This window comes from Salvelinus fontinalis, chromosome 20 (genome assembly GCF_029448725.1).
Source record: "Salvelinus fontinalis isolate EN_2023a chromosome 20, ASM2944872v1, whole genome shotgun sequence".
NCBI classification, from domain to species: Eukaryota; Metazoa; Chordata; class Actinopteri; order Salmoniformes; family Salmonidae; genus Salvelinus; species Salvelinus fontinalis.
This window is the reverse complement of record NC_074684.1, coordinates 21,135,325-21,152,918: the sequence shown is the minus strand read 5'-3', so window position 1 is coordinate 21,152,918 and position 17,594 is coordinate 21,135,325. Positions and strand designations below refer to the sequence as shown.

Genomic DNA, 17,594 nt, shown 5'->3' with positions numbered 1-17,594 from the left:
CAGCATTACAACTAGGAATACGACTTTCCAGAATTGAATCCTTGTTCGTACCCCCCAGGGCATTTTAACTTAATCCAGAAGCTGCTCCAAAACACTACCGGCGGAGAAGAAGTATTCGGAGTGAACTTCTAGTCCGACTCAGGAGTAGTGCACACCATCCACAGCTTCTGAGCATATTTCTCGCTAATGTTCATTCTCTGGATAATGAAGTAGACGAGCTCAGGCTGAGGATCTCCTTCCCGAGAGACATCAGGGATTGTAACATACTCTTGTTTCACAGAAACATGGCTCTCTCTGGATATACTGTCCCCGTCCATACAGCCAGCTGGGTTCTCAGTACATCGCGCAGACAGGAATAAAGAACTCTCCTGGAAGAGGAAAGGCAGGGGTGTATGTTTCATGATTAACTACTCATGGTGTGATTGTGATAACATACAGAAACTCAAGTCCTTTTGTTCACCCAACCTAGAATACCTCACAATCAAATGCTGACCGTATTACCTCCCAAGAGAATTCTCTTTGGTTATAGTCACAGCCGTGTATACCATGACAGCCCTCAAAGAACTACACTGGACTTTATGCGAACTGGAAACCACATATCCTGAGGCCGCATTTATTGTAGCTGGAGATTTTAACAAAGCAAATTTGAGGAAAACGCTACCGAAGTTCTACCAACACATTGACTGTAGTACTCGCGCTGGTAAAACATTGGACCACTGCTACTCAACTTTTCGAAATACCTACAAGGCCCTCCCCCGCCCACCCTTTGGCAAATCTGATCACGACTCCATTTTGCTCCTCCCTTCCTATAGTCAAAAACTCAAACAGGAAATACATGCGCTAAGGTCTATTCAACGCTGGTCTGACCTATCGGAATCCATGCTTCAAGATTGTTTTGATCACGCAGACTGGGATATGTTCCAGGTAGCTTCTGAGAATAGCACTGACAAATACACGGATACAGTGACTGAGTTCATCAGGAAGTGTATAGGAGATGTTGTACCCACTGTGACTATTAAAACCTACCAAAACCAGAAACTGTAGATAGAGGGCAGCATTCGCGCAAAACTGAAAGCACGATCCACTACATTTAACCATGGCAAAGTGACTGGGAATATGGCTGAATACCAACAGTGTAGTTATTCCTTCCGTAAGGCAATCAAACAGGCAAAACGTCTGTACAGAGACAAAGTGGAGTCGCAATTCTACGGCTCAGACACGATACGTACACTACCGTTCAAAAGTTTGGGGTCACTTAGAAACGTCCATGTTTTTGAAAGAAAAGCCATTTTAAAATAACATCAAATTGATCAGAAATACAGTGTAGACATTGTTAGTGTTGTAAATGGCTATTGTAGCTGGAAACTGATGACCCATTATCAGCAACAATCACTCCTGTGTTCCAATGGCATGTTGTGTTAGCTGATCCAAGTTTATTATTGATCATTAGAAAACCCTTTTGCATTTATGTTAGCACAGCTGAAAACTGTTCTGATTAAGGAAGCAATACAACTGGCCTGCTTTAGACTAGTTGAGTATCTGGAGCATCAGCATTTGTGGGTTCGATTAAAGGCTCAAAATGGCCAGAAACAAAGGACTTTCTTCTGAAACTCGTCAGTCTATTCTTGTTCTGAGAAATGAAGGCTATAACATGCGAGAAATTGCCAAGAAACTGAAGATCTGGTACAACGCTGTGTACTACTCCCTTCACAGAACAGCTCAAACTGGCTCTAACCAGAATAGCAAGAGGAGTGGGAGGCCCCGGTGCACACCGGCGGTCATGAGTCATGAAGGCAGTCAAATTCCACATGGTCGTACCACATGACCGCTCTGATGCGGCTGTTGGTCATTACTAGCCTACCAAACTTAATCAAACACTTCATGAGAGCCCATGAGCTCATGTTGCGCATCATGTCTTTAGGCTCATTTTGTAACGCCGTGCCATACCCTGTGAACAGCTCTTAATTGGAGCCAATTTCCTCCTACAACAGAACAATGACTCAAAGCACAGCTCAAAACTACGCAATAACTATTTAGGGAAGAAGCAGTCAGCTGGTATTCTGTCTATAATGAAGTTGCCAGCACAGTCACCGGATCTCAACCCTATTGAGCTGTTGTGGGAGCAGCTTGACCGTATGGTACGTACAAAGTGCCCATCAAGCCAATCCAACTTGTGGGAGGGGATTCAGGAAGCATGGGGTGAAATCTCTTCAGATCACCTCAACAAATTGACAACTAGAATGCCAAAGGTCTGCAAGGCTGTAATTGTTGCAAATTGAGGATTCTTTTACGAAAGCAAAGTTTGAAGGACTCAATTATTATTTCAATTAAAAACCATTATTTATAACCTTGTCAATGTCTTGACTATATTTCCTATTCATTTTGCAACTCATTTCATGTATGCTTTCATGAAAAACAAGGACATTTCTAAATGACCCCAAACTTTTGAATGGTAGTGTATGTGGCAGGGTCTACAGACAATCACGTACTACGAAGGGAAAACCATCCACGTCACGGACACTGATGTCTTGCTTCCGGACAAGCTAAATGCCTTCTATGCTCGCTTTGAGGATACGCAGCCCGCTACCAAGGACTGTGGGCTCTCCTTCTCCGTCGCCAGAGAAGACGTGAGTAAGATATTTAAGTGTGTTTACGGACATATTCAATCTCTCCCTATCCCAGTCTGCTGTCCCCACTTGCTTCAAGATGTTCACCATTGTTCCTGTACCCAAGAAAGCAAAGGTAACTGAACTAAATGACTTAATGCACCATAGCACTCACTTCTGTCATTATGAAATGCTTTTAGAGGCTAGTTAAGGATCATATCACCTCTAGCTTACACCCTAGACCCACTTCAATTTGCTTTACGCCACTGCCCTATCCCATCTGGACAAGAGGAATACCTATGTAAGAATGCTGTTCATTGACTATAGCTCAGCATTCAACAGCATAGTACCCTCCAAGCTCATCATTTAAGCTCAGGGCCCTGGGTCTGAACCCCGCCCTGTGCAACTGGGTCCTGGACTTCCTGACCACAGGGACCCCACAAGGGTGCGTGTTCAGTCCCCTCCTGTACTCCCTCTTCACCCATGACTGCGTGGCCACGCACGCCTCCAACTCAATCATCAAGTTTGCAGACAACGCGACAGTAGTAGGCCTGATTACCAACAATGACGAGACAGCCTACAGGGAGGAGATGAGGGCCCTGGGAGAGTGGTGCCAGGAAAATAACCTCTCACTCAACGTCAACAAAACACAGAAGCTGATCGTGGACTTCAGGAAACAGCAGGGGGAGCATGCCCCTGTCCACATCGACGGGACCGCAGTGGAGAAGGTGGAAAGCTTCAAGTTCCTCAGCGTACTGACGGTCCACCCACACAGACAGTGTAGTGAAGACACCTAAAACCCTCACAATCTTTTACAGATGCACAATTGAGAGCATCCTGTCAGGCTGTATCACCGTCTGGTACGGCAACTGCACCACCCGCAATAGCAGGGCTCTCCAGAGGGTGGTGCGGTCAGCCCAACGCATCACCTGGGGCAAACTACCTGCCCTCCAGGACACCTACAGCCCCCAATGTCATCAAGGACATCAACCACCCGAGCCATGGCCTGTTCACCCCACTACCATCCAGAAGGCGAGGTCAGTACAGGTGCATCAAAGCTGGGACCGAGAGACTGAAAAACAGCTTCTATCTCAAGGCCATTAGACTGTACAGGCTGCTGCCCTATATACATAAACTTGGAATCACTGGCCACAATAATAATGGAACACTAGTCAGTTTAAGAATGTTTAATGTATTTTAGTCAATGCAACTCAACATTGCTCAATCTAATATTTATGTATTTCTTAATTCCATTATTTTACTTTTAGATTTGTTGTGAATTGTTTTTAGATATTTCTGCACTGTTGGAGCAAGGAACACAAGCATTTCGCTACACCTGCGATAACATCTGCTAAATATGTGTATGTGACCAATACAATTGAATTGATTTCATCATTCCTTCCTGCCATTCCCTCAGCCCATCTCAGTTATTTTCCCTAGTGTCTTTTGTAATTTTTCAGTGGAAGAGGAGCTCATTCATTTAACATAGACAGGGAGTATAATTGATACGATTATAACATCACATCTGATTCAGGTTGAAGTTAGGCCTGACTAGAGTTTTCAGTGGATGGTCATGATACGGAGGGCTGTGGGTTGTCACATGGCTGAAGAATGAATGGTGTTCAGTCAGACACTCACCCTACTTTACCACCCTATTAACAGTGAGGTTTTAATGAACCACGGTTCAGTACAGCCAAGTTTGGCCCCAGTGTTTATGAAGTCTTCCATGAAGACATTGCATATTTACACAAACAGCAGCAGGACCTCTTCAGACATTGGAGAATTCAACAATGACTCGTGCCAAGATACCGTGTGTGAGACTGCTTTGGTTTCACTGTAATATTGATGTAAATTCAAATTGTGCAACCCGTAACATCTGGTCTGAATACGTTGAGGTTGTCAGTTTAAGTTATTTTGGTGGTCTAGATTTGATCCCTTTTTACAGAGTTCACACCTTTGTACAATACAGTACAATCACATTTTGATGTTCTTCATGTATTTTTTTTTCTTCTACCTCATCAGTATCCTTAACTTTCCATTTTGTGGAATTTAACCCTGGGTGCAGTGCAGCAGACTGTCATGAAATCCTTTTGATTCTTTGGCCTCACTGCAGTCCTTGACTGAGGGCCAGAATAGCTCTCTAAGGTCTCTTAGAGTGAAAAGCACCCTAGCTACACAGAGCAGTGTCCTCAGGAGAGTTCAACCCCTCCTCAACAGTTATTATTTCCACTGAGGTGTGCCAAGTCATTCGCTCCATAGTCAGGGGAAAAACACTTAATTCCAGCAATGAAAAATGCCTTCCCCATTTAAACAACTGCCATCTGTCAAAATTTTAAGTCATTAACACACCATTGATAATGCGAACAGAAATATGACGAATTTGGGTTTCACAGTCCACAGGTTTGGACTAAATACATTAGATTTAATTATAAGGTTGTCTGCTGGCCTGCTGTTAAATGAAATTGCCTGCCTGTCACACGTTTTCTACTATTAAAAAATATAAGTTACAGAATCTCTCCGGACCAGATTAGTTTACTCATGTAAAAACTGTCATTGAAATACAGAGTCATGCTACGCAGAAGCCTTTGTATGGGAAAATCTAAGAGAGAAAGCTTTACAATTCAACATTTAAAAAACATGTTAACAAATGTTCTGTTGTTTGTCCCAAAACAAATAGTCTGCAGGAAACAAATAACCCATGGTAAAATGAGAACAAAGTCTTAGCTACTGATATTTAGTTGTTATTTGGTATAATTACCATGCATGGTCACTGAGCCTCTCTCCCCCCATTAGGAACGCAAGTTTCTCATATTGTGGAAAGATACAGTTTAGTCCAATGTAAAAAGCACCATTTTTATTTAAAAATGTTTTATGTGGTACACTCAAAGTAGAGACAATAACATGAACATTTCCTCTCAGTAAAACCTCAAGGAATAAGCACATAATAATATGATTAACTTAAATATTTGAAGGCCACTCTACATGATCTATCATATAAAGCAAAGGGCTGGAAGTTAGAATGAGCTTATGAAAGCCATCATTTCTCAGTATTAAAAGAATAGCAATTTATCCTGCATAGACAGGCTCCACATGCTTCTTTTCAGAGTAATGACAATCTACATGAGGAATGGGTAATAAGCCTGCCTATTCCAATGGAGAAAACCAAGCCTGGGGCCCTTCGGAGGGAAATGAGCTGAGTGCAGGTCTGTGTTTGGGCATGATGGGGTTCCATACCAGGAAGGCATCTCATCACCTCTTCATATTGCTTACATTTGTTGGTGGCAACTCATGCTTCCCAGCTTGACCTTAAGATGAAATAACACACGTAAATTGAACCCAGTGTGGGTAGTTTCTGAATTCTAGATAACTTTTCCCAGTGTTGTTTGGCCCCAGCGCTGTGTGAGCTCTGTGGAAGTCGGTTCTCTGACAGACCCTCCTCTTTGTGTTCTATTTTAACTATGGGGATAGTGGACCACACTATTGTATCGATACAGTTGGTCAAATGTTTGTTGTTGTAACATTAGGTAGTTTACTCTAAAATGACACTATTTAATCGCTTCCCTGATGTACTGTACAGAGTCCTCTGTAAAGGCATGGGATAAGGATGTTGATACCTCAGTGTCCTCAGCTATAGCCCACATCTATATACATTTTTTTATTTAAAAAAAATTGGTGGGACCCTATCATTCTGCTGGTGCCACCAACTGAAAGAGTTAGTGTAGAACCCTGTGCATGTCTGCAGTGTTTACATTCAGTGTGTGATGCGAGGATATTCCTACCCGGTACGCCTGCCAGCTGCTGCCTGGTGACTCAGCAGGTTGAATACTCCTAATCATGTAACCTTTGTCTCTCTCCTCCCCCTCTGTCTCTCTCTCCATTCCTCTGTATCTCTATCTCGCCATCTCTCTCCTTTGTTTGTTCTCTCTGCAGAATGCTGAGGTCTCTGTCTTTGAAGTGAACATCCGGTTTGTCGGAGGCCTGCTCTCTGCCTATTACCTTTCTGGCAAAGAGGTATGTACCTAACTGTGAAAACTCTGCTGGTGCTGCCCACAACTACTGCTATAACTCAATGAGATCTGATACATGTCATAAGGAAAAGAGGACATCATTTATTCCATCTGCCACAGTTTGATAGACACCATGTTAGTGGAGACAATTACATAGAGATACTTGCCAATAGTTGAACAACCATTGACCCTAGATAGGAGTGACGTGAGGCTTCAGAGAATTGTATTGCAGCAATGTTGGAACAGTGTTATTCCAAAGTTTCTGGAAGTTGTACCGTCAAAGATAGGTGAGAGCTTTGCTGCCTGCCAATCTCTTGAGTGCAGGGCAGTCCTTCAAGGAGATGTAAAGCTGTGAAATATATCAGGGGTTTAGCCAATCTCGTCTGAGAGGAGGGCTTCTAGTGTCTGCGAACTCAGGATTTGTGTGGGACTGCAGTTCTCTCACATGGTCAGGAAACAATCTCTTAGGAACCAAACCCCTTTTCCCGTTCAGCTGTTGTGACTCATATCAGATCTCTATTTGTCTTCACGCAGTCAGAGTTTTTTAATTACCTGCTCTAATGCATGGTTGGAAAATAAGGTCAAGTCATAGATCCCACCAAATAGACTCCTCCAGTTGAATTTCAGCAGACATGAGGACTTTTCCAACCAGAAAATCTATGCTTTTTCTCTCCCCATTTCAAAAGGTTTTTAGGGAGCTACTGAACCTTGGTTCCAAGCTAAGTGGCTCTCATAAACAGAACAGCAGTAGCAACACCAAAGTGGGAGAAAGACACTTAGAAGTTCAATGAGCTCAGCAAATAAAGTATACGAAGAGGCCCAATCTAAAGAGAAGCATAAAAAGAAGCTCTTTGTATCCCCTCTTTTTCTGTCTCCACTGTGGATGCTCACTGTGGATGCTCACTGTGGATGCTCACTGTGGATGCTCACTGTGGATGACTTATCAAATATTTATAGAATTACCAAGTCTGGAAACTCTGTTGGAGTTCTGAACGGAAATCATTTCTGCCTCTTACACATTTTTGTCTGCAAGAGGTTTTTAATAAAATGGAGAGCATTCTGCAATTATTTTCCCTCCCACACGTCGCAGAACTGCGTTTTAGGTTATGAAGCTATGCATCATTCTGAAGGATGCTATTTATCAAATATTGCCAATTATTTCAGAGCAATTATCTAATTTAATATAATTTCCCTCCAATTAAGGTAAAATGGTATGAAATAGGTCCCTCTTGAGGGTTTATTCAAGTCATACTACTGGTAAGTAGTAATTCTTTACCTTTTAACACCAGGCTTCTCCAAATAGCCCTCTGTTGACAGACACCAGAAGCAGCCAGGGTTTTGAGTGTATGATTTCCCTACAGGAATTCTCAAGAGTTCATTGTGCTTCCCATCATTTTGTTCTGACTGAGAGACACTGGGGGAATGTTTCATCAGCTTACAGCATGCACTGTAAAAAAGCTTGCATATTGGCTTGCTATTGAAATTCCCTGTACTAATGAATATACAAAGAACATGGCAATGTGTTATGTCCAGGACTTGCACACAAAGCTGGAAAGGCATTGCACTGCATGTTTTGTGTGGAAACCTCATTGTAATTCATTGTAATGAGACCTCGTATTTTCGCTTCCATTCATATTAATGTGATTTCTGAACTGTAAAATGTAGATGAGAGGAGCTTGAGGAGAGGCAAGTCACACCGTTAAGCACAAGCAGCAATGTTAGTAACAAGGGAGCGTGCTTCACAGAAGCAGCTACAATGAACCACCTTTGCTGGTTCTTTTTTTACAGTTTGGAGAGTGTGTCATTCTGCACCTGGTGTATTTATTATGTTAAAGTCCTCTCTGTAAGAGCTACTATATCCTGAGACAGAAATCCACAGGACTGAAAGGGCTTACACATTAGGTAGATGTACCAGCTAGTTCATTGCATATTGTTTTCAGATGAGTGAGCGCCAGGGGAATGCTAGTACGGTAGTGACGCATCATGCGGTAAGACTATAGGTTCTAGAGGTTTGTTGTTAAAAGCAACCCTTCTTTTGTTCTTCTTGGATTGGCAAGCCTGTCCCATGCAGTTTTTCATCACAACAACGTGATAAGTGTGTCATAATGCTGCTTTCTGGTGCTCTGCAGCTTAACCTGGGCAGAACCTAGTCCTGATTTACACAGGGAATAGGATGTTTGACTTACCACCATAGAAAATATTGTCCTGGTATGCAGAGCTTGGAAATAGTGTTATTGACAGACATAACAAGTGTACCAGGTGTGTGTATAGTATTCTCCTTTGTTGTATTCCAACACCTGTACAGTGAGGCTGTGCCACCTCCCAGCAGATTGGATCCATTTCCTCCTCTCTGAAACTGAGCGTACTGAGCTCTGCTCACCCTTTCATCCTCTGAGAGAGGTGGACCCATTGATGTGAGACTTAGAACCTGAGTCCAGGGAGCTCCTCCGAGTCCTGCAGGAGAAGGTAGAAGGAGTCGGTTCTGTACGCCCAACCTGCTTTAAGCTGCTTTGAGCAAGACAATGGAGGCCGAGACACGTGCAGGAAGCCGGGGGGCGGCTGGTAGGGGAGATGGGGCCTGGTAGGCAGCCTCTGAGATCTCTCCCTGGCTTCAGTGACGGCCCCTGCCCCTTTCACTTGGGTGGAAGTCAGTGGGCCGGACCCTATGATAAAGAATGTATCAGTGAAACTAAACAGATGCATGGCAGTACAGCCACAGCCCTGCATACTGGTCAGGCCCGTCCCTGTCAGTCAGCCAGCCCTGAGACAACGGATTGGAGAGCTGAACAGACACGTGTTCATCATCATGACGAAGGGATGAGGGAGGAGCCATAAAGAGCCTCTCCTCCTGATGTGCTCATTGCGGCCGTTGTCAGCACCGCATACCGCTTAATGTACTGCGAGATCAATTATACCAGGACCTTCTGAAAAAAAGCTATTGATGCAGTGGAGTTGTTAACCATTCATAAGTTGTACTGAAGTGAAGGCCACCTGGCCCCCAGTCACCTCTGATTTAGACCATGGCTGTTTTTCTTCCTATGAGTAATGGATGGGGATTAATACAGGGCTGACTTAGACCTGCTGTTATTTACGGCTGGACAGTTTTCCATCACCTGACGCGTTCCTAAATGGGATAGGCCGACCTGTCAGAGCAAAGCACTTAACTCCTCAATGGATCAGATATTGATTTCCGGAGCCATAGGTAATTTTACATAACCGACCGAAGCTATTTGGGAATCAGAAATGAATGGGCTGGTTGGACCCCAGAGGTTTTAAAATCCATTCAGAGATTAGGGACAGCACAAACAGTCATACACGCTCATACCTGATTACTGTGACAATCTTACGCTGGGGAGATTTTTATTATCTGGGATCTTACGTCAATCAGAGTCAGGAGAAGGTTATTGGGGTGTAATCCTCTTCTCTCCCTCCCTCTTACTAGTGAAGCTTACATATACCTCTATACACCATGGGTATTCAGGCTCTACTGGCTGAAGTGAGCACTGAGTACCCCACAATGTGAACATTTTACCATGTCAGTGGGAGGAAGACATATCATGTAAGAGTAAATAATTCAGAGATCTGGGGGAACCAAGTTAAATACCTCTGCGAAACCCGCCTCCATTTTTGGGCCTGTCATTAATGGCGGGCGGTGCGTTTGGCTCTGTCTGAGGCGTTAGAATGATCTTGTTTGGACATGTGTTGTAGCGCCAGCAGTGCTATTTAAACAGTGTGGTTCTCAGTGGGGTGAGAGAGTGGAGGAGCTGCTGTTGAAATAGGCTCATGTCTGTCTGTCTGCCGGTCACTGATACGATCAGAGCCTGGTCTGCAGGGAGTCTGGCTGGGCTTGGCTGGAACACTGACAGCCTTGGCCGTGGAGTCTCTCCCAGACACATGGAAGCTGCTTGTTGGATCTCTCCCTCTCCATTATCGATGCAGTTTAGCCTGGATCTAATATGCTGCCTACCTTTACGATTAAGAAACCTGGAACCAGTTAGCAAACCTGCCTCTTTTCTCGCCTTAGCCAAGGATTTAGCTAGTAAGCCGGGCTTCTGCAGTCTTTTTGATCTGTTCTCTGTTCAGTCACGTCAAGGTTTGAGCAATGTCAATGTATTTATCTTCTCCTTTTCTCATGTTTTGTTATTAGTTTATTACAGAGTTTAGGGTATGGTCCAGCTGAAGATAACAGCCTCAGGTTTTGCTTCTACATGTTGCTGTGTGTGGAGATGATTCATATAAATGGTGGGGGTACTTCAAAGTGTATAGCCTAGTCTTCAGAGAGTGTTCCATTGTCAAAGGGATAAGCACACACAAACTGACTCGGTTAGTCACTCCAACTCAGCCACTGAGTTTTAAAATGTACTCAGTATAGAATTCTGCCGCTGCTGCCCACTCTCATTCCAGACAGACAGGCTTTTATTTTTGAAATTAGAGGGAAAATATAATTTCCAGCTCTTGGTTATACTCTTGTCTGTGTGTCTCCTGGGTTTGTGTGAGTGACATCAGTCCGGAGGAACAAAGCTTCCCAGCAGCTCGAACCCAAGGTCACCTTTGGAGTTTGCCTTTTCCCTCTGTCTGAACACAAGGTCTTAGGTTTTCCACGGGTGACGAGGCCCGCTCCTATTTTTAGCCTCCTCCAATGGGCTGTAGGCAAACGCAAGCAAGCGTGGCCAGGAACACAGCTAGCTACCATATAGGGCTGGCATGAAACCGCACCGCACGCCTGTAGGCTCCACAGCCGCTCTCTTCTTAAGCCTGTTTCCTCTGTCATCAAGTAGCTAATCCTGTTTATGGTTGTGAGACAAGAAACATGCTTTCACTGCACCTGCCACATCCTGTATTCTCTCTTGTCAGTGTTAGTCAAGCTGAAAACAGTCAGGCATTGTGATTTTGTTATACAATTGTGATACAACTGGGATCGTTACTTCATTTGCACACACTGTATACAGATGTTTCTATTGTGTTATTGACTGTACGTTTGTTTATCCCATGTGTAACTCTGTGTTGTTGTTTTTGTCGCACTGCTTTGCTTTATCTTGGCCATCTTCGCAGTTGTAAATGAGAACTTGTTCTCAACTGGACTACCTGGTGAAATAAAGGTGAAATTTAAAAAAACGATAGGATCGAAACAGTGTTTCCAACTCTTTGAGCACAGTCAGGGAAACTAGTTGAGTAGTCAAAGGCCATCTTTTGGCTAGGACGGACAAAGTCATGAGAACATTTCAGTCGAGGCAATATCTTTCCCTCTGTATGTTGTTATGCCTACTTCTCTCCGCACTGAAATGCTAATGCAATCTCTGTTTCTCAGAATGCTCTCAAAGTTTTAGTAACAGACAGACAGTTTGTGCGTCTACATTTTTTTCCTAGAGCCTATCTGACGAGATGAGAGAAGCCCTCTTATTACGAGCGAACAAATCAGTGAATCATTTCACACTAGCAATTTTCAAGTGACTGACTATCACAAGACCACAAGATCACAAGAATCGTTTGCTCTGTCTACATTCCCGTATTTACAGGTAAATCACGACTCATTAGCAAACAGTGGGCTGAAGGTTTGTTACCACTGTTTATTGCTGTTTTGGCTGGTATGATTATAAAGTGCATCTTCCCTGTTTACGGCAGGCGGAGGGTCACGACACGGCGGATATTAATCATAGCCCAGGGTCCACAGCCATTTGTATCTGTTACAAGACACCCGCTTTTACAGTAAACAATCTGAGAGAGCGCCTTAATAATGACCTGGTTAGTGATGGATGGGCCAGGGTTTTAGAGTGCCATCTTTGATAGGATATGTTTAGCCTTTTGGAGTTGGTGACTGACTAAAAGTTTTGGACAGAAGTAAAGTCGTAGCTTGGAGGGTAAGCACTGCGCTGTCACTCAGTCCTTTCCTCTGGCTTCTTGCCTCAGAGAAGTGTGTCTGTTTGCCTTTTTTTTTCCTCTGCTTTACTTCCTGTTCTCTTATCCGGAGCTCCTCTTTACTCTGAAGTGAGAGTTGATTTCTAGTATTGTATATAGATCTTCTCTCTGACCTGAAGGACTTGTGTTACTTGTGTTACTGTAGAACACGCTGCACACTACTCTTTGGAGATACAACACAAGCCTACATGGGGAATATGTTGTGTAATATGCTTTTAATATGCCAAGCTGAACATGAACAGCTGTATATAAAATAGTATGATTAAGCAGTATTAAAAGACATGAGTAATGGATCATGTGTTTTTTGCGGTAAGGAAGATTGCTTGTTTGATACTTGTTTGCACTAATGAAAATAGCTCTGTTGCAGCTTGTCCTGTGGGGTGCAATGCCCCTTTCTACCCCTACGAACATGACAGTCAAACTTACATTTGCCATATGTGACTATGCATCTCAGTGAACGTACATCCCCTGCTGGGATGCCTGGAGGTTCCTTGCAATCTGTTGGAACGGCACTCAAGGTGGCACTAATGAATATCTTCATTGGAACCACAAAAGTTACTGTGTTTCCACTGGGAAGGTTTTTACCGTGAGGCATCACACAACAGAACAACCACCATATGGATATGACATCATTTAGAACCCACCACATTATGAAGGTGGGATTCGCGTTATGTTCTGTGCTTACCAGACAATAACTCCCGGAGTGGTGTGTCCCATTTGTGTAGTAATCTCACACCTGGTAGATCTCCAGCCTCGCGGGTGGCGCAGTGGTCTAGGGCACTGCATCGCAGTGCTAGCTGCGCCACCAGAGTCTCGGGGTTTGCGGCCAGGCTCTGTCGCAACCGGGAGGTCCGTGGGGCGACACACAATTGGCATAGCGTCGTCCGGGTTAGGGAGGGTTTGGCCGGTAGGGATATCCTTGTCTCAGTATGTAAAAAATGTAATAAAAATAATAATAATAATAATGTATGCACTCTACTGTAAGTCGCTCTGGATAAGAGCGTCTGCTAAATGACTAAAATGTAAAAAATGTAAATGTAAATCTCGGCAGACTTAGTTGAACACTAAGGGATCGTAAGTTGTGCTTTATCGGAGTGAGAGAGTAGAAATACAAAGCACTACATTTGTGTACCGTTGATAAGCATAACCCCCCGTATGTTCCTGTCCATTGGAGTGTGAGCAAACCTGTCATGCTTAACATGACATAAAATATGCTATGGGGTATGATGACCCAGCAAGAAATGGCTGCATCATTGCCGTTTGAATAGGACAGTTTTGCCCTCGGCGTGTGGAGTCATTTGGCCTTGCTGCCTGCTGTGCTGGCAGTGACACTGCCTGGCCTTAAAACTGGCCTTAAGCTCTGGCCTTTCTCTCCTCTGCTCTATTCCTCCTGTCTGCCTGCTCTGGCTCCCTCTTCTCTCCCTAGGAGATGTGCTGCCTGCCTGGTGCCCACCTGTGTGGTCTGCCAGTCAGGGAGATTGGATTGGAGATGTGCTGCCTGCCTGGTGCCCACCTGTGTGGTCTGCCAGTCAGGGAGATTGGATTGGAGATGTGCTGCCTGCCTGGTGCCCACCTGCGTGGTCTGCCAGTCAGGGAGATTGGATTGGAGATGTGCTGCCTGCCTGGTGCCCACCTGTGTGGTCTGCCAGTCAGGGAGATTGGATTGGAGATGTGCTGCCTGCCTGGTGCCCACCTGCGTGGTCTGCCAGTCAGGGAGATTGGATTGGAGATGTGCTGCCTGCCTGGTGCCCACCTGTGTGGTCTGCCAGTCAGGGAGATTGGATTGGAGATGTGCTGCCTGCCTGGTGCCCACCTGCGTGGTCTGCCAGTCAGGGAGATTGGATTGGAGATGTGCTGCCTGCCTGGTGCCCACCTGTGTGGTCTGCCAGTCAGGGAGATTGGATTGGAGATGTGCTGCCTGCCTGGTGCCCACCTGCGTGGTCTGCCAGTCAGGGAGATTGGATTGGAGATGGGATTTAGGCTGCGGTCGCAGCATTCATCTTTCCACTAGAAAGAGTTTTACACGAGCCTCATAGATGAGATCTCTAGTTTACAGTCTCTCTGGGTCCTGTGGTTCAACGCCCACCCCCTACACCTACGTGTCTCTCAAACTGATCTCCCCACACACACACACACACACACACACACACACACACACACACACACACACACACACACACACTCACACTCACACTCACACTCACACACTCACAGAATGCCCAACTGCTCTCCTCCTGAATGTCAAAAAGAAAAACAATCTAAGTGAATCTTGCTGTCACCAAATTCCTTCAGCGTGACACGGAGGGTGTGCAGTGAGCTCGCTGTAGCCAAACATTGTGTTCCTGCTTACACCCCCTCAGTTGTATGAAATGGTACAATGACATCCCCCCCTGTTTACACATTCTGTTATGCATTCAGAGCCATAGACTGTCCCTGGCCCCTGAGACTTCCCTATGTCTTACTGGGTTTTATGAAATATGCCATCAGGATAACAGTTGAGAGGCTGAGACAGAAAAGGGAGGGCCTCTCTAGAAGCCAGTCTCTCCCTCTCATGTTCTCTAAAGAGACTCATCCATCTAAGCACGTACCTTGCACCCCCCTTTCTTTAAGTACTGTCAGTTCTGTCCTGTCTGGACAGGGCACAGAGCCCAGGAGAACAGCAGAGAAGTGAGGCTGTGTCTGAACTGTGAAGTGATGGACTTAACCAGTAACCTTGTCCAGGACAGGGGATGTAGGAGCTCTGAGTTTCAACCAGAACTCGATAGCAGGTCCATGTGTTAACTCGGCCTGTCAGCTGTGGCAGTCTCTAATGAGGCGATTTGAAGCATCGTGGCTTCCTTCTGGAGAAAGTCGAAATAGAGAGGCTTAGAGTGTCAGAGCCTTTACTCAAATCCATAGACTAGCCAAACGTATTATCTCATTGTTAGAAGTGAGAGGGAACCCAATGGAGTGGAGTTTTTCATCCAAAATTTTCTTGACATTACTTTTACAAGCTCATTACTTTCACAAGCTCAATTCACCACAAGTCCCATAAACACTCTAAATTTGGATGAGTACTGTATGCTGATGTGCTGTGTTCAAGCACATAACGTTAAGTCGCCTTGCTGTGCATTTAATCACAGATAACTTTTACTGCCTGCAGTTCACTGAGCTCAGATCATATCCGGTTTCCACTGAACATTTTACAAAAACACATTTCCTTGAACTTTGCATCTGCACTGGTCTTGAAGTAAATGTGTTTTTGTAAAATGTTCAGTGGAAACTGGTTATGATCTGAGCTGAGAGACTACAGGTTGTCCTTGTGCATAGAGTTGTATGGTTTGCTTAACATTGGTTTTTGTTTGGCATACATTTTAAATTGAACATGTTTCAGCATCATTCTGTTCCCGTTGAATTGCCCTTAACAGTTTGACCTCGTGAAGGCAATTGTCGTACTGACAGTTTCTCTTTAATACCTCAGGTACAGGAAGATTTCTCTATAATTAAAGACTTGGTTCCAGATCATATGATGGGATGAATTAATAGGAATGGCCCATATTCAAAGTGGCTTCCTGCGAGCTGTTGTTGAAGGTTATGTGACAGTGAAGAGGTTTGACGTGGAGAGCACAGGGCAGATGAAGAGGTTTGACGTGGAGAGCACAGGGCAGATGGGCAGATTGTAGATCTTGTTTGATGAGACGAGCTCGCCACAGCCTCTTGTTACAGCCAGGGAGAGGATGAAAAAACCGACTGTCAGGACGGAGCTTAGCGCTCGATAATGGCTTTCCATTGAAGTCGAGCAGGTAATAATGAACACGGTTGCGACATGTGGAAGGCAGCTTGACTCCAACCCCAAATATTGATCTCACCATCGCCTCTCCTGAGCTGATTAGGCTGTGTCTGTCTGAGTGGCTCCAACTGAAACCTCCCTCTTTAGGAGATGAAACAGGTGCTTATGAAGTGTTCATTACTCCACACTACCAAGTAATTAGAGAAATGGAAAGAGATGGCTCCGCTTCACTGAGCATCGGAAATTATTACATGAGCTGCTGTTAGTCAGGAGACGTCATCTGTTATTATGACCAATGATATGACAAAGTTCTCTGAGGATAAATTATAATGGCTATAATCATTATTGTGGGATAACACTTTCTATGAGCCGCTGGTGATTAAAGCATTATTAATTTATTTCCTCTTGTCACCACATGATGCATGGGATGATATGATAACTATTCATAACAGCTCATGGCTCCTTAAACCAGCCTTTCTTAATGTATCAAGGCTAGAAATCCTTCATCAAGCTTTGCACACAGTTCATATTGACTAAAGGATTACTACTTGCCATTAGCATTCATAACAGCTCAAAGTTCCTTGGAATAGGCCTAGCCTATACCTAGATGCATGCATTAATCAAGGATTATGCCCAAGTGGTAGATATTAAGGAAGTATTGTCGCTGGTTCTCATTCCAAGTTGTTTTATTAAACACCTCTAAGAGGTCTCTCCCCTTCTCTCCCTGGAGGACCGTCCATCAAGCCCATTGACCTCTGTAGAGCATTAATGAGTTCTCATCATGATAAGGGCAACATTTACATTAGCGGATTATACTGTACATTTACATGTGGCTTCTATTTGACTGTAATGAGACATTTTGGGACACAGCCAAATTCTACAAGCCATACGAATGACCCAGTTACTGTATGTGGGTCTGCTGCCGTGGACCCCTCATATTCTAGAGTGTAATATGTTTTCTGACACCGGTGCTGTATTCCGTCTTCATTGTGCTGTGCCACACTGTATTGTTATGGTGCTCCAGCAGTGTTAAAGGTAATGCCAGGCAACAGGATCAGGTCCTGGAGCCAGGGAGGAGATGAGGGAGGACAGAAACTCATTTCAGGCTGTCGCCTCGCGCCTCGATGGGGTTCAGGACACCCAGGCTCCACTTCACATATCACAGGCACCAGCAACACTTTCCACTGAGCCGATTAGTTTGGGGAAAGGGGATTAAGAAGGATATCTTCAAGTTTAGCAGTTTGTTTAGTAATATGCTTTATTGGTAGGAAAAAAGAGAGGGATAAAAGTTAGTTT

At 44.4% G+C, this 17,594-nt stretch overlaps 1 protein-coding gene across 1 annotated transcript in view; it reads left to right on the top strand.

The window, feature by feature from the left end:
* Positions 1–17,594, top strand: part of LOC129817502 (mannosyl-oligosaccharide 1,2-alpha-mannosidase IA-like) — a 182,150-nt gene that overhangs the window by 74,270 nt on the left and 90,286 nt on the right. The window contains exon 4 of the mRNA XM_055872812.1: positions 6,537–6,617. Within this exon, the coding sequence (XP_055728787.1) occupies positions 6,537–6,617 (81 nt within the window). The remainder of the gene's footprint in view (positions 1–6,536; positions 6,618–17,594) is intronic.